The sequence below is a fragment of the Pseudophryne corroboree genome, chromosome 12 (assembly GCF_028390025.1).
Source record: "Pseudophryne corroboree isolate aPseCor3 chromosome 12, aPseCor3.hap2, whole genome shotgun sequence".
NCBI lineage: Eukaryota > Metazoa > Chordata > Amphibia > Anura > Myobatrachidae > Pseudophryne > Pseudophryne corroboree.
The window spans coordinates 127,099,839-127,113,676 of record NC_086455.1 but is presented as its reverse complement, the minus strand read 5'-3'; the positions used below and the strand labels follow the sequence as shown (position 1 = coordinate 127,113,676).

The 13,838-nt window shown below is 47.1% G+C and overlaps 1 protein-coding gene across 4 annotated transcripts in view; it reads right to left on the bottom strand.

Annotated features, from left to right (window-relative positions):
- Positions 1–13,838, bottom strand: part of ARID4A (AT-rich interaction domain 4A) — a 201,586-nt gene that overhangs the window by 13,732 nt on the left and 174,016 nt on the right. For 3 of the 4 annotated variants that reach the window (XM_063947995.1, XM_063947996.1, XM_063947994.1), the window contains exons 17-20: positions 9,454–9,678; positions 8,024–8,108; positions 7,507–7,708; positions 6,293–6,355 (exon numbers count right to left, since the gene is read on the bottom strand). In XM_063947995.1, the coding sequence (XP_063804065.1) occupies positions 6,293–6,355; positions 7,507–7,708; positions 8,024–8,108; positions 9,454–9,678 (575 nt within the window). The remainder of the gene's footprint in view (positions 1–6,292; positions 6,356–7,506; positions 7,709–8,023; positions 8,109–9,453; positions 9,679–13,838) is intronic. The other variant, XM_063947997.1, reaches the window with a different exon arrangement.

The window sequence follows — 13,838 nt, the reverse complement described above, 5'->3', positions numbered from 1 at the left end:
TTATAAAGTCTGTATAACTTGTGAGCTGCCTGTTTTATTTGTTCCATGGTCAATCCATTGGTTACATTTTATGATTCTATATGGCTGTATCCAGGTTTACTATTTAATTTTATACTAAACATTAAATATGCGCGCTTATCCTATCCGCCTGTTATATAGTTCCATTGAGGTATACATTTGTATATGGAGCTTTAATGTCAACCAAAAGGAACATAAAGATAATGATGGAAATTGACAGTGCCACACAAGAAAAGAGGATTATAATACCTACCGGTAAATCCTTTTCTTGTAGTCCATAAGGGATATTGGGTGAAACTAGTACGACGGGGTATAGACGGGGTCCAAAGGAGCCAGTGCACTTTCAATTTCTTCAACTCCCACAGGCAGTTATAGGTAAAAACGAAAGGACATATATGAGAGAAGGAACATGATAACAGAAAGGGTGGTGAGATTTATACACCAGCACATCACTAACATACAACAACCAGTAACGGCTGGTAACAACAGCAACAGCTGAACAGGTAACTATAGAACAAGAACCTGCAGAAAAGTCCACGCACTGAGGCGGGCGCCCAATATCCCTTATGGACTACGAAAAAAGGATTTACCAGTAGGTATTAAAATCCTATTTTCTCTAGCATCCATAAGGGAAACTTGTACGATGAGGACATCCCAAAGCTTCCAGAACGGGTGGGAATGTGCGGAGACTGCTGCAGCACCACCTGCCCAAACTGGGTATCCTCTTTGGCCAGGGTGTCAAATTTATAGAACTTCACAAAAAAAAAAAAAAAAAAAAGTGTTCTTCCCCGACCAGGTAGCAGCTCGGCATAGTTGCAAGGCCGAGACTCCACGGGCAGCTGCCCAGGAAGAGCCCACTGATCTAGTAGAGTGGGACTTGAGAGACTTAGGAACAGGTAAGGCTGCCGACAAATAGGCCTGTTGGATAGTAAGCCTAATCCAACGAGCAATGGACTGCTTTGAAGCAGGGCAATCCTTCTTCTGCGCATCATAGAGCATGAACAAGGAAAAAGCTTTTCTGACCCAAGCTGTACACTTGACATATATCTTTAAGGTACGCACAGCAGCCAGTGCCTCGGGAGGAGCAGAAGCGTCAGAACTGGACGGAACCACAATAGGTTGATTCAGATGAAACCTTCGGCAGGAACTGCTGTCTAGTCCGGAGCTCCGCTCTGTCCTCGTAAAAGACCAAGAGGGAATTTTACACGATAAGACCCCCAATTCTGAAACACGGCAAGCAGAAGCCAGGGCCAGTATCAACGTCTTCCATGTGAGGTACTTGTCTTCTACAGTCATCAAAGGTTCAAACCAGGAAGACTAGAAATTTCAACACTACATCCAAATCCCAGGGTGCTGTAGGTGGCACAAAGGGAGGTTGTATGTGGAGTACCCCTTGCAAAAAGGTCTGAACTTCTGGCAACACTGTCAATTTCTTCTGAAAGAAAATGGAGAGCTGAACTCTGGACCTTAACGGAACCCAGACGTAAGCCCTCCTCCACAGCAGCCTGCAGGAAACATCCCACGTGAAACTCTGCAGGCGGATACGTGCATTCCTCGCACCAAGAGACATATCTCCTCCAGATATGAGGATAGTGTTTTGACGTCACTGGTTTCCTGGCCTGAACCATGGTTGCAATAACCTTCTTGGAAAGGCCCTTGTGAGCTAGGATGTTCCGCTCAACCTCCATGCCGTCAAACGAAGTCGCCGTATGTCCGGGTAGACAAATGGTCCTTGTTGAAGAAGATCTCTTGTGAGTGGTAGAGGCCAAGGTTCTTCAACGGACATGTCCAGAAGGTCCGCGTACCACGCCCTCCAAGGCCAATCCGGGGCAATTAGGATTGCCTGGACACCTTGATTCCTGATTCGCTTTAGCACTCTTGCGAGAAATGGGATTGGAGGAAACCGATAAACCAGCCGGTACTGCCAAGTCGACGCCAGTGCGTCCACTGCCCTCGCCCGAGGGTCCCTGGTCCGCGAGCAATACCAGGGAAGTTTCTTGTTGACGCGAGACGCCATCATGTCTATTTGTGGGCAACCCCACCAGTCGTTGATCTGCTGGAACACCAGATGGTGGAGCCCCCGCTCCCCCGGGTGGAGATCGTGACGACTCAGGAAGTCCGCCTCCCGGATGTCCACACCCGGAATGAAGATTACAGACATGGCTCTTGCATTTATTTCCACCCAGAGGAGTATCTTTGACACCTCTCGCATGCAGGCTCTACTTTTTGTCCCTCCTTGTCGATTGATATATGCCACCGCCGTGGCGTTGTCCTACTGTACCTGGATCGCGTGATCCTTGAGCAGAGGAGAGGCTTGTAGATCGCCCAAAGTTCCAGAATGTTGACTGGAAGGAGGCTTTCGTGGGCTAACCCACCTGCCGTGGAACTGCACCCCTTGGGTGACAGCTCCCCATCCTTTCAGACTCTCATCCGTCGTGAGGAGGGTCCAATCCTGAATCCCGAAACTCCTGCCCTCCAGGAGATTGGAGGACTGTAGCCACCACAGGAGGGAAATCCTGGCCTGAGGTGACAGCTGAATCATCTGGTGCATCTCGAGAAGCAATCCGGACCACTTGTTCAGGAGATCCAACTGAAACGTTCTGGCATGGAACCTACCATACGGAATTGCCTTGTATGAGGCAACCATCTTTCCCAACAATCTTATGCAGAGATGTACAGACACTCGAGTAGGTCGGAGCACCATGTGGACCATCTCCTGAAGTGGTTTTGCCTTGTCCTCTGGTAGAAACATCTTCTGGGCCACAGTATCCAGCAACATCCCCAAAAACAGGAGCCTCTGAGTTGGCTCCAGGTGGGACTTTTGTAAGTTGAGGATCCACCCATGGTCGGACAGAAGACGGATGGTGCGGTCGATATGGAGCAACAATAGCTCCCTGGATCTTGCCTTTATCAGAAGATTGTCCAGATAAGGGACCACATTGATCCCCTGGACCCGGAGTTGAAGCATCAGCTCCGCCATCACCTTCATGAATACCCTCGGGACTGTTGACAGGCCGAAGGGCAGTGCCTGGAATTGGAAGTAGTCGTCCAGCAGGGCAAATCGCAGGTATGCCTGATGAGGTATTGTAAGCTTGCGAGCAGGGCCCTCCTACCTCTATGACTGTTTGTTATTACCCAATTTTGTTATATCATTGTTATTTCCAATTGTAAAGTGCAACGGAATTTGCTGCGCTATATAAGTAACTGTTAATAAATAAAATAAATGAGGAGGCCGAAACGGAATATGGAGATAGGCGTCCTTGATATCCAAGGAGACCATAAATTCCTGTTCTTCCAAGCCCGCAATCACTGCTCGCAGGGATTCCATTTTGAACTTGAACATCCTCAAATAAGGATTCAATGATTTCAGATTCAGAATGGGTCTGACCGAACCGTCCAGCTTCAGCACCACAAACAGGTTTGAGTAAAACCCCTTGCCATGTTGCGGAAGTGGTACTGGAACAATGACTTGGGACTGGACCAACTTTCAGATAGCCTGTTGCAACGTAACTTGCATATCCTCCAAAGTTGGTATGCTTGATTTGAAAAATCGTTGGGGGGGGGAGGAGGGTAGAGTACTGTCTAACTCCAGCTCGTAGCCTTGAGAAATGAGCTCCCTGACCCAGGCATCCTGGCAGGTCTCCCAGACGCGGCTGAGGTGACGCAGTCGGGATCCCACCTCGAGGTACCCTCAGGGTGAGTGGGCACTGTCATGCTGAGGCTTTAGTGGAAGCAGAACTGGTGGACTGTTCCTGAGAACTGGTACTTGAGGGTTTCTGGACTTACCTATGGTGCCTCTAGCTGCATTGCAGGCACCTCTGGACTTCTTTCGGTCTCGCACATTTCGATCGGACTGGACAGATGGTCCCCGGATAGGAGCGTATGGCCGGCGGGGACCCAGAGGGGGGAAACGTGGATTTCCCAACCGTAACTTTGGAAATCCATACATCCAGTTCAACCCCAAAAAGCCATTTCCCCAAAAAGGGGAGGGATTCCACATTACGTTTAGATTCTGCGTCTGCAATCCACTGATGCAACCATAAGGCCCTGCGCGCCGACACCGCCATGGAAGGCGTCCGAGCATTAATGTTCCTCATCTCCTTGAGGGAATCACAGAGGACACGGTTAGTGTTCTGAATGTGCTTCAAGAGGGTTACTATAGTAACTAAGGGCATATCCCCAGAGAGGCCCCCCTGAATTTGCGTGGCCCAAGAATGAATACATGGGTCATCCAGCAACCCGCAATGACCGGTCATGGTAAAGGAGCCCGGGGCAGGTAGCACCGCCTTCTTAGACAGGTGATAGACTGAGAAATCCACCCCAGGGGGTTCCTCCCAAAATGTTCTACCTTGAGGAGCAAATGGGAAAGTGCGCAATTTTTTTTGGACACTGAATTTTTTGTCTGTATTTTTCCAGGCCTGTTTGAATAAGTCATCTAACTCTGGAGAATCTGGAAAGTGACATTGGGCTTGTTTTGGCCAAAGAAAAACGACTGCTGTGATGCAGCGTCCTCTAGAGGGAGCTTTAACACGTCCCTTATAGCCAAAATGAGGGGTTCAATACCCTGAGTAGAATCGGGATCCCCACTAATGGGATCCAGGTTGTCCCTATCATCTTAAATATCATCATCTGAATCTGATAGCAGAGCAGGTAAACCACGCTTCTGTGGATCTGCATGAGAGAGGGGAACTGTGAATCTGCCCTAGCAGTTAACAGCTTGTTGTAGTAGCTGAGTCTTCTGCACATTAGCATTGAGCTGGGATGACATATCAGACATCATAGTCTTAAGAGACACTAACCAGTGGGGCTCTGGACCCTCTCCCCCAGCCCCTTCACTGATTTGTGAAGATTGACTGCATTGCTCACAGGAAACAGAATCATTAGATAATGGAGAGAATCTGGTGTGATATACACTGCACAGCTTGTGTTTACCCATATTTCACAGTAAGCACAATTACATACACACAGACAGTTATAATGCAAGCCTGCCCTAATGTAATGTATGATGAGAGAGGACACCAGCACACCCTGAGCTGCACATCCCAGTGAGGCTGTCAGCTTTCTAAACACAATAAACACTAGCAATTTAAGTCCAACAGAGAATCAGGATAGTGTACACAAGCGTCTCTCCCCCTTTGCTACACCATATACCAGTTTTCCAGCGTGTCTTGTGAGGCAGGAAGCGCTGTGTGAGCTGTAGATGGTTGCTGTAAGCAGAGGAAGGTGCAAAAACGCCTCAGGTCCCGCTTTGAGTTAGCTCCGCCCACTCTAATGGCGCCGCAGCTATAATGAATATTTATACTGGCAAAGTCTCCTTCATAGCTTAAAACATCACACAAGTGCTAGTCAAGCCCTTTTGTGCCAGTTCTACACCGGGGATCTTAACGGGACCCCCCAGGAGGGTCCCCTACGCCGCTCCCGTGGTCAGCCGCACTTTGAACCAGGGGACCCCCCTAGCAGGGCCCCCGGCTTGTACTCCCCACAGTTGTCACCTTCAGGCAGCGTTAGGGGTGCACGGCGTGCTGCGGCATCAAAGGCGCAGTGCACCGCTGAACAGCCCCTCAGGACGGTGGTCCTGAAGTGGGGAAGTGGCTCTGCACCTCGTAAGGTCGGTGACTGCCCCCCCAACTCCCATGGCGCAGGTATGCTGTTGCCCAGACAGCATACCAAAAATAATAAAAGTTTGAAAGAAAATTGAAGAAAACTCTGGAGCTGCAGAGTGTGCATCCTCTCCTGAGGGCACTCTTTTCTAAACTGCCTGTGGGGAGGAGCCAACACACCCAGTTGAAGAAATTTAAAGTGCACTGGCTCCTTTGGACCCCATCTATACCCCATCATACTAGTTTCCCCCAATATCCCTTATGGATGGTAGAGAAGTACAGATTTTACCGTGTATCATAACATTGATTGGATTTGTAATCGGTCATGTTAAATTACTAAACTTGTTTAAACAAATCAGACCTAAAACGCCTGAGCATGAAACTAAGCACAGCGGGAACCTGCCATGTTCAGCTGGTTATACAGCTTACAGGTATAGAAGTGATATCTACATGGTGGGGGACCATCAAGGACGTCTCTATTTGGTGCCTCTCACACACTTCCTCAGAGTGAGGTTTGGAGAGAGCATAGAAGACTGGAATCCCAACAATTTAGAATAACTGGGATAACTTTTCTAAATCCTGTGTGCTGCCTGTTGGCAGATCCCCTTTCTGGTAGCACTTGTAATAACCGCTTGGTATGGTTTGGTATCATAATCTCATTTTGTTCAACTTACCACCAGAGCATCTATCAGAATCGTACATTCCTGAGCTCCTCCTGGTTCGTCGCCGAACTGCTCCTAATGGTTACAAAACAGCATCAGCACAACGTTCCAAAATATTTTTACTGAAAGCCAACAGAAAAGTGTTACTACATACACACTCATTTCTGTAACCTGCATAAACTAGATTAGGAGTACATGGTTCATTAGGGTGGTCTTCACTTTTCCGGGGGTCGGGCTCCCGGCGACCAGCATACCGGCGCCAGAATCCCGACCGCTGGCATAACGACACATCTTCTCCCTCTTGGGGGTCCATGACCCTCCCCTGGAGGGAGAATAGATAGCCCGCAAGGGGCTCATTTGCGCTAGCCCAGCTGTCGGTATGCTGGCGGTTGGGATTCTGGCGCCGGTATGCTGTTCGCCGGGAGCAAGACCGCCGGCAACACATACTACACCCGGTTCATTACTGGTCTATTATGTCGCCACATTTACTGTAAGGGACAAAGATCCCTTTACTATAAATAATCCATATTATAAGGCGCCTAAGATTTTGGTGATCTGTATAAAAGGAGTCTGCCTCCAGTCTTCTATGCTTTGCTATGGACACAAAACTCACCAGTCTTCTAATATCACTATAATACATAGTAGAAGGAAATACAGTATTCTATATAGAAAAGACTGTGTGTACATGTACTTGCATGTGTGTGTAAATGTGTCTAGTGTCTGAAAACGCACAGCCTAAACATATTTGAATGTTATCTCCATACAGACTATACACACCTAAGGGCTTTTTGTATCCATCCTCCCATTATCATTGTCATTTAGCCTTGGTATTGTTACACCCAAATGGTGTGGACAGAGTATAAGTTTAATGTGAGTAAGACTCACGAGGGCTCTTGGAAGAAATAAAATAGCTGTAACATACAGACTGAGGCCAACACGGGGCACACTAGAACAGGTGTGCTGGTCTGCCAGTACAATCCAATGGTGAGTAAGGTCTGGCTGCAGTAGTGTAGTGGTGATATGGAAGCTGCACAAGGGCTCTCCACCAGGACGTACGTACACACACACACACACACACACACACACACACACACACACACACACACACACACACACAGTTTTGTATTTTATAAAAGGTAAATCGGAAACACCTAGCTAAGGTGCCATTACATGAGATGCACTCTGATCACACTGCTGAATGTACTCTTTAAGCATCACCACAATACCTTCGATTCCATTTGATAAGGCAGTGTTATCAGGCAGGCTGTTTCTCATATGTTTACTGGAGGTCTTGCCCTCACTACTTGGAGTCTTGGTTAAAACACAAGCCATGTTAGACTGGAGAGTGGACTTTAATGGAGGCCGCCCCCGCTTCGATTTCTGCTTCTCTTCCTCTCGCTTTTCCTCTCTTTCATTTTCATCTTTGTTCTTAAAAAGAATACAAGAACTTACATATCACTATTGTGAGACTAACATTAAAAACACATTTTATATACACATACATACACACACACACGCACATTACATAGATCAGTCAACATTTCCGTCCAAAATAAGGCCTTTTTCAAGACCAAGTAGCCACACACCATTTATACCAATCAGATAAAGTATCCTTCAAAGAATGAAGTTAAAATAAAACTTCCCAGGTTCCCCTATAAATACCAGCAGCACTCGGTAAGACCTGTACTATCCTATATAGGATTCATGGAAATGTTCTATGTAAATATAAAGGTTTATAATTACTTTTGATCTTTTCTTTAGTTTTCTTTTTAATCCAGGTTTCTCTGAAGGCCAGATGATCCTGTCAGCTTTTACCCATTCATCATATCTGGAAGAAGATAATTGGTGAATAAAGAATAACCATAGCATTCCTCCAATATACAAACATGCAAATTGCCAGAGACGGTTTTGCCACCAAGATTAAAACCCAATTTCTTCTTGATTTATTTCTAAATTGTTCCTGATTCTACAACACAGAACTGCGCTACTGTCATGCCTGAAGTGCTAAATACTGAAATCTTCCTCCTACTGAGCCATGTACAAGTCAGAACACATACACATGATAATTATTAAGTACCACGTTCAGGACTATTAGGAAAAGCTGCTGCTTTCTGATTATTGCTAAACCCCCTGCAGTAACCCTCTATCTGTAACTCTCCTACTGAGCAACTGTGATTCTCAGATGGAAACTGCCCTGTGTTGGAAGCAAAATAAATTGCAACGAAAATCTGTTTGATCACAGATGTCCAATTTTTATGTGAACTTTCAATATAATTTCACAACTTTTACAATATATAATAAACACTGAACACTCAAAAGATAAAGGGGTATATATTTAACTGAAGTCGGATCCATTCCGACATGAATTTGTCGGAATGGAACGGACATGACCTATTCAATGACCCTCTCAATACGACTTTAAAAAAAGTCGGATTGAGATGAAGTTGCTGAGAGGGGGAGAGCAGCGGCCACAGCAGCGTAGCCGGAGGATGGGGAACCACCGCCGCTCACGGCAGTGTCCTCCCGGCTCCAGGAAGCGGGACCTCACCGCCGCCGCTCACGGCAGCGTCCTCCCGGCTCCAGCAAGCGGGACCTCGATTGCTGGAGCTTAGAGGACGCTGCAGTGAGCGACGGTGGTGCCCCATTCTACGGCTATGCTGCTGTAGCCGCTGCTCTCCCCCGTCTCCCAGCTGCTGTCAGCACCCTTATCTCCATCTGACTTTTTTTTTAAAGTCGGCTTGAGATGGTCGGAAACGGGGCCAAAACCTGTCGGATTTGGCCCCGTTTCCGACAAAAGCATGTGGATCGGCAGCTATTACACAGATCCACGTGCTTTCCGACAAGTCGAATTCCCCAACTTGTCGAATAATTTTGGGGTATACTGAATAGGTCGGAACCCCGTACGGCCTAAAAAAGTCGAAAACTGCCGTCTTTTCGACAGACGGCAGCTTTCGACTTCCAATTGAATATACCCACAAGTCTCAATATTCAGGTTGGGTGCCAGAAAATAATAAGATAATTAGACCATAAATAGCGGCAATCCAAACAGATAAAGTATATAAACCAATGCGTATTTTTTGCAACAAATGGATAGGAAAGAACCTTTATATACAAATTCCCTCTCTATACTGTGTTCCTGGCTTTGAACCCATTAGAATTCCTTCCTCACTCACCTGACATTCCAGCCATAGTAATGCACCAGGTATAACAGCTCTCCTCCATCTACCTCAGTGTTTTTGATATTGGCTTCATAGATTTTCTGCGTTTTGCCACGCCCATATTTAACCTTAACTTTGGTGCCTGCCAGACAATCCGTCTCCTCAGAGTCCTCCTCGCATTCAGTGTCTCCTTTATGTTCCATTTCTTCCCTCCTGCACAGTTCAAGAATACCAGAGTAACTATCAGGAAGAAAAAGACAGTGTGACCGGATTCCCAACACTGGGTTTAACAATTACATTCTATCATTAAAGAGAATACATCAGAGATATTATACAGATGTTTTACTCAATGACGTCACAGTAAGCAGCCAACTACTTAAACTAAACAAATAAATATATATTTGAACAACTTATTTCCTACAGGTCCTACTATGGGGTCTATTTACTAAGCCTTGGATAGAGAAAATGGACAGAGAAAAAGTACCAGCCAACCAGCTCCTGTCATTTATTTATTTATTTTTTAAACACAGCCTGTAACATGGTAGTTAGGAGCAGATAGGCTGGTACTTTTTCTCTCTACATGGCTTAATAAATAGACCCCTATTTCATATTAATGTTATATAGAAAAGCAACTTAAAATTATTTGAACAAAAAAATAAATAAAAAAAAAAAATATACAAAAAATAAGATTTTACTTACCGGTAAATCTATTTCTTGTAGTCCGTAGAGGATGCTGGGGACTCCGTAAGGACAATGGGGATAGACAGGCTCCGCAGGAGACATGGGCACTTTAAGAAAGAATTTAGTTCCTGGTGTGCACTGGCTCCTCCCTCTATGCCCCTCCTCCAGACCTCAGTTAGAGAAACTGTGCCCAGAGGAGATGACAGTACAAGGAAAGGATTTTGTTAATCCAAGGGCAAGATTCATACCAGCCACACCAATCACACCGTATAACTTGTGATAACTACCCAGTTAACAGTATGAAAACAACATATCATCAGTGCAAGACTGATGCAACTATAACGTAACCCTTATTGAAGCAATAACTATATACAAGTATTGCAGAAGAAGTCCGCACTTGGGACGGGCGCCCAGCATCCTCTACGGACTACGAGAAATAGATTTACCGGTAAGTAAAATCTTATTTTCTCTAACGTCCTAGAGGATGCTGGGGACTCCGTAAGGACCATGGGGATTATACCAAAGCTCCCAAACGGGCGGGAGAGAGCGGATGACTCTGCAGCACCGATTGAGCAAACATGAGGTCCTCCTCAGCCAGGGTATCAAACCTATAGAATTTTGCAAAGTGTTTGAACCCGACCAAGTAGCAGCTCGACACAGCTGAAGTGCCGAGACCCCCCGGGCAGCCGCCCAAGAAGAGCCCACCTTCCTAGTGGAATGGGCCTTGACCGATTTTGGTAACGGCAATCCAGCCGTAGAATGCGCTTGCTGAATCCTGTTACAAATCCAGCGAGCAATAGTTTGCTTTGAAGCAGGGGCACCAATCTTGTTGGATGCATACAGGACAAACAGCGCTTCAGTTTTCCTGACTCTAGCCGTTCTGGCCACGTAAATGTTCAAAGCCCTGACCACATCAAGTAACTCGGAATCCTCCAAGTCACGTGTAGCCACAGGCACCACAATAGGTTGGTTCATATGAAAAGATGATACCACTTTCGGCAGAAATTGCGAATGGGTCCGCAATTCTGCTCTATCCATATGGAAAACCAGATAGGGGCTTTTATGCGACAAAGCCGCTAATTCTGACACACGTCTAGCCGAAGCCAAGGCTAATAACATGACCACCTTCCACATGAGATATTTTAACTCCGCCGTTTTAAGTGGTTCAAAGCAGTGTGACTTTAGGAAACTTAACACCACGTTAAGATCCCAAGGTGCCACCGGAGGCACCAAAGGAGGCTGAATACGCAGCACTCCTTTTACAAACGTCTGAACTTCTGGTAGAGAAGCCAACTCTTTTTGAAAGAAAATGGATAGGGACGAAATCTGAACCTTAATGGAGCCTAAGTTTTAGGCCCAAATTCACTCCAGTTTGTAGGAAGTGAAGGAAATCTTCCGTAGGAGCATTCCTGGCCTCACACCAAGAAACATATTTTCGCCATATACGGTGATAATTTTAAGATGTCACGTCCTTCCTAGCCTTTATCAGCGTAGGAATGACCCCATCCGGAATGCCTTTTTCCGCTAGGATCCGGCGTTCAACCGCCATGCCGTAAAACGCAGCCGCGGTAAGTCTTGGAACAGACATGGGCCCTGTTGCAACAGGTCCTGCCTTAAAGGAAGAGGCCACGGATTTTCTGTAAGCATTTCCTGCAGATCCGGATACCAGATCCTTCGTGGCCAATCTGGAACAATGAGGATTGTTATCACTCCTCCGTTTTCTTATTATTCTCAACCCTTGGGTATGAGAGGAAGAGGAGGAAATACATAGACTGACTGGAACACCCACGGTGTCACTAGGGCATCTACCGCTACTGCCTGAGGGTCTCTTGACCAGGCGCAATAACTCTGCAGCTTTTTGTTGAGGCGGGACGCCATCCTGTCTATCTGTGGCAGTCCCCACCGAACTGCAATCTGTGCGAAGACTTCCTGATGAAGTCTCCAATCTCCAAGACGTATGTCTGGTGAGAAAGTCTGCTTCCCAGTTGTTCACTTCCGGAATAAACACTGTTGACAGTGCTCTTACATGATTCTCCGCCCAGCGAAGAATTCTGGTGGCTTTCGCCATCGCCACTCTGCTCCTTGTGCCGCCTTGGCGGTTTACATGAGCTACTGCGGCGACGTTGTCTGACTGGATCAGAACCGGTTGGTTGCAAAGAAAGGTCTCTGCTTGACGTAGGGCGTTGTATATGGCCCTTAGTTCCAATTGATTGATGTGAAGACAAGTCTCTTGACTTGACCAAAGACCTTGGAAATTTCTTCCCTGTGTGACTGCCCCCCACCCTCGGAGGCTTGCATCCGTGGTCACCAGGACCCAGTCCTGAATGCCGAATCTGCGGCCCTCTAGAAGGTGAGTACTCTGCAGCCACCACAGGAGAGACACCCTGGCCCTGGGGGATAGGGTGATCAGCCGATGCATCTGTAGATGTGATCCGGACCACTTGTCCAACAGATCCCATTGAAAGGTCCACGCATGGAACCTGCCGAAGGGAATGGCCTCGTATGATGCCACCATCTTTCCCAGGACTCGCGTGCAGTGATGCACCGACACCTGTTTTTGTTTTAATAGGCCTCTGACCAGTGTCATGAGCTCCTGAGCCTTCTCCATCGGGAGATAGACCCTCTTCTGGTCTGTGTCCAGAATCATGCCCAGGAAGGGCAGACGAGTCGTAGGAATCCAGCCGTGTTGTTGTAACACTTCCTGAGAGCGTGCTACGCTGATCAGCAACTGCTCTCTGGACCTCGCCTTTATGAGGAGATCGTCCAAGTATGGGATAATTGTGACCCCTTGCTTTTGCAGGAGCACCATCATTTCCGCCATTACCTTGGTAAATATTCTCGGTGCCGTGGAGAGACCAAACGGCAACGTCTGGAATTGGTAATGAAAATCCTGTACCACAAATCTGAGGTACGCCTGATGAGGTGGATAAATGGTGACATGAAGGTATGCATCCTTTATGTCCAGAGACACCATAAAATCCCCCCCTTCCAGGCTTGCGATGACCGCTCTGAGCGATTCCATCTTGAACTTGAACCTTTTCAGGTATATGTTCAGGGATTTTAAATTTAATATGGGTCTGACCGAACCGTCCGGTTTCGGTACCACAAACATGGTCGAATAATAACCCTTTCCTTGTTGAAGGAGGGGAACCCTTGACCACCACCTGTTGAAGATACAATTTGTGAATTGCAGCTAACATTATTTCCCTCTCTAAGGGGGAAGCTGGCAGGGCCGATTTGAGGTATCGGTGAGGGGGCATCTCTTCGAATTCCAGCTTGTATCCCTGAGACACAATCTCTATCGCTCAGGGATCCACCTGGGAGTGAACCCACTTGTGGCTGAAATTTCGGAGACGCGCCCCCACCGGGCCTAGCTCCGCCTGTGGAGCCCCAGCGTCATGCGGTGGATTTAGTGGAAGCCGGGGAGGACTTCTGTTCCTGGGAACTAGCTGTATTGTGCAGCTTCTTTCCTCTACCCCTGCCTCTGGCAAGAAAGGACGCACCTCGGACTTTCTTGCCTTTTTGTAATCGAAAGGACTGCATTTGGTAATACGGTGCTTTCTTAGGTTGTGAGGGAACATATGGCAAAAAATTTGACTTTCCAGCCGTAGCTGTGGAGACCAGGTCCGAGAGACCCTCCCCAAACAACTCCTCACCCTTGTAAGGTAAAACCTCTATGTGCCTTTTTGAGTCGGCATCTCCTGTCCATTGCAGAGTCC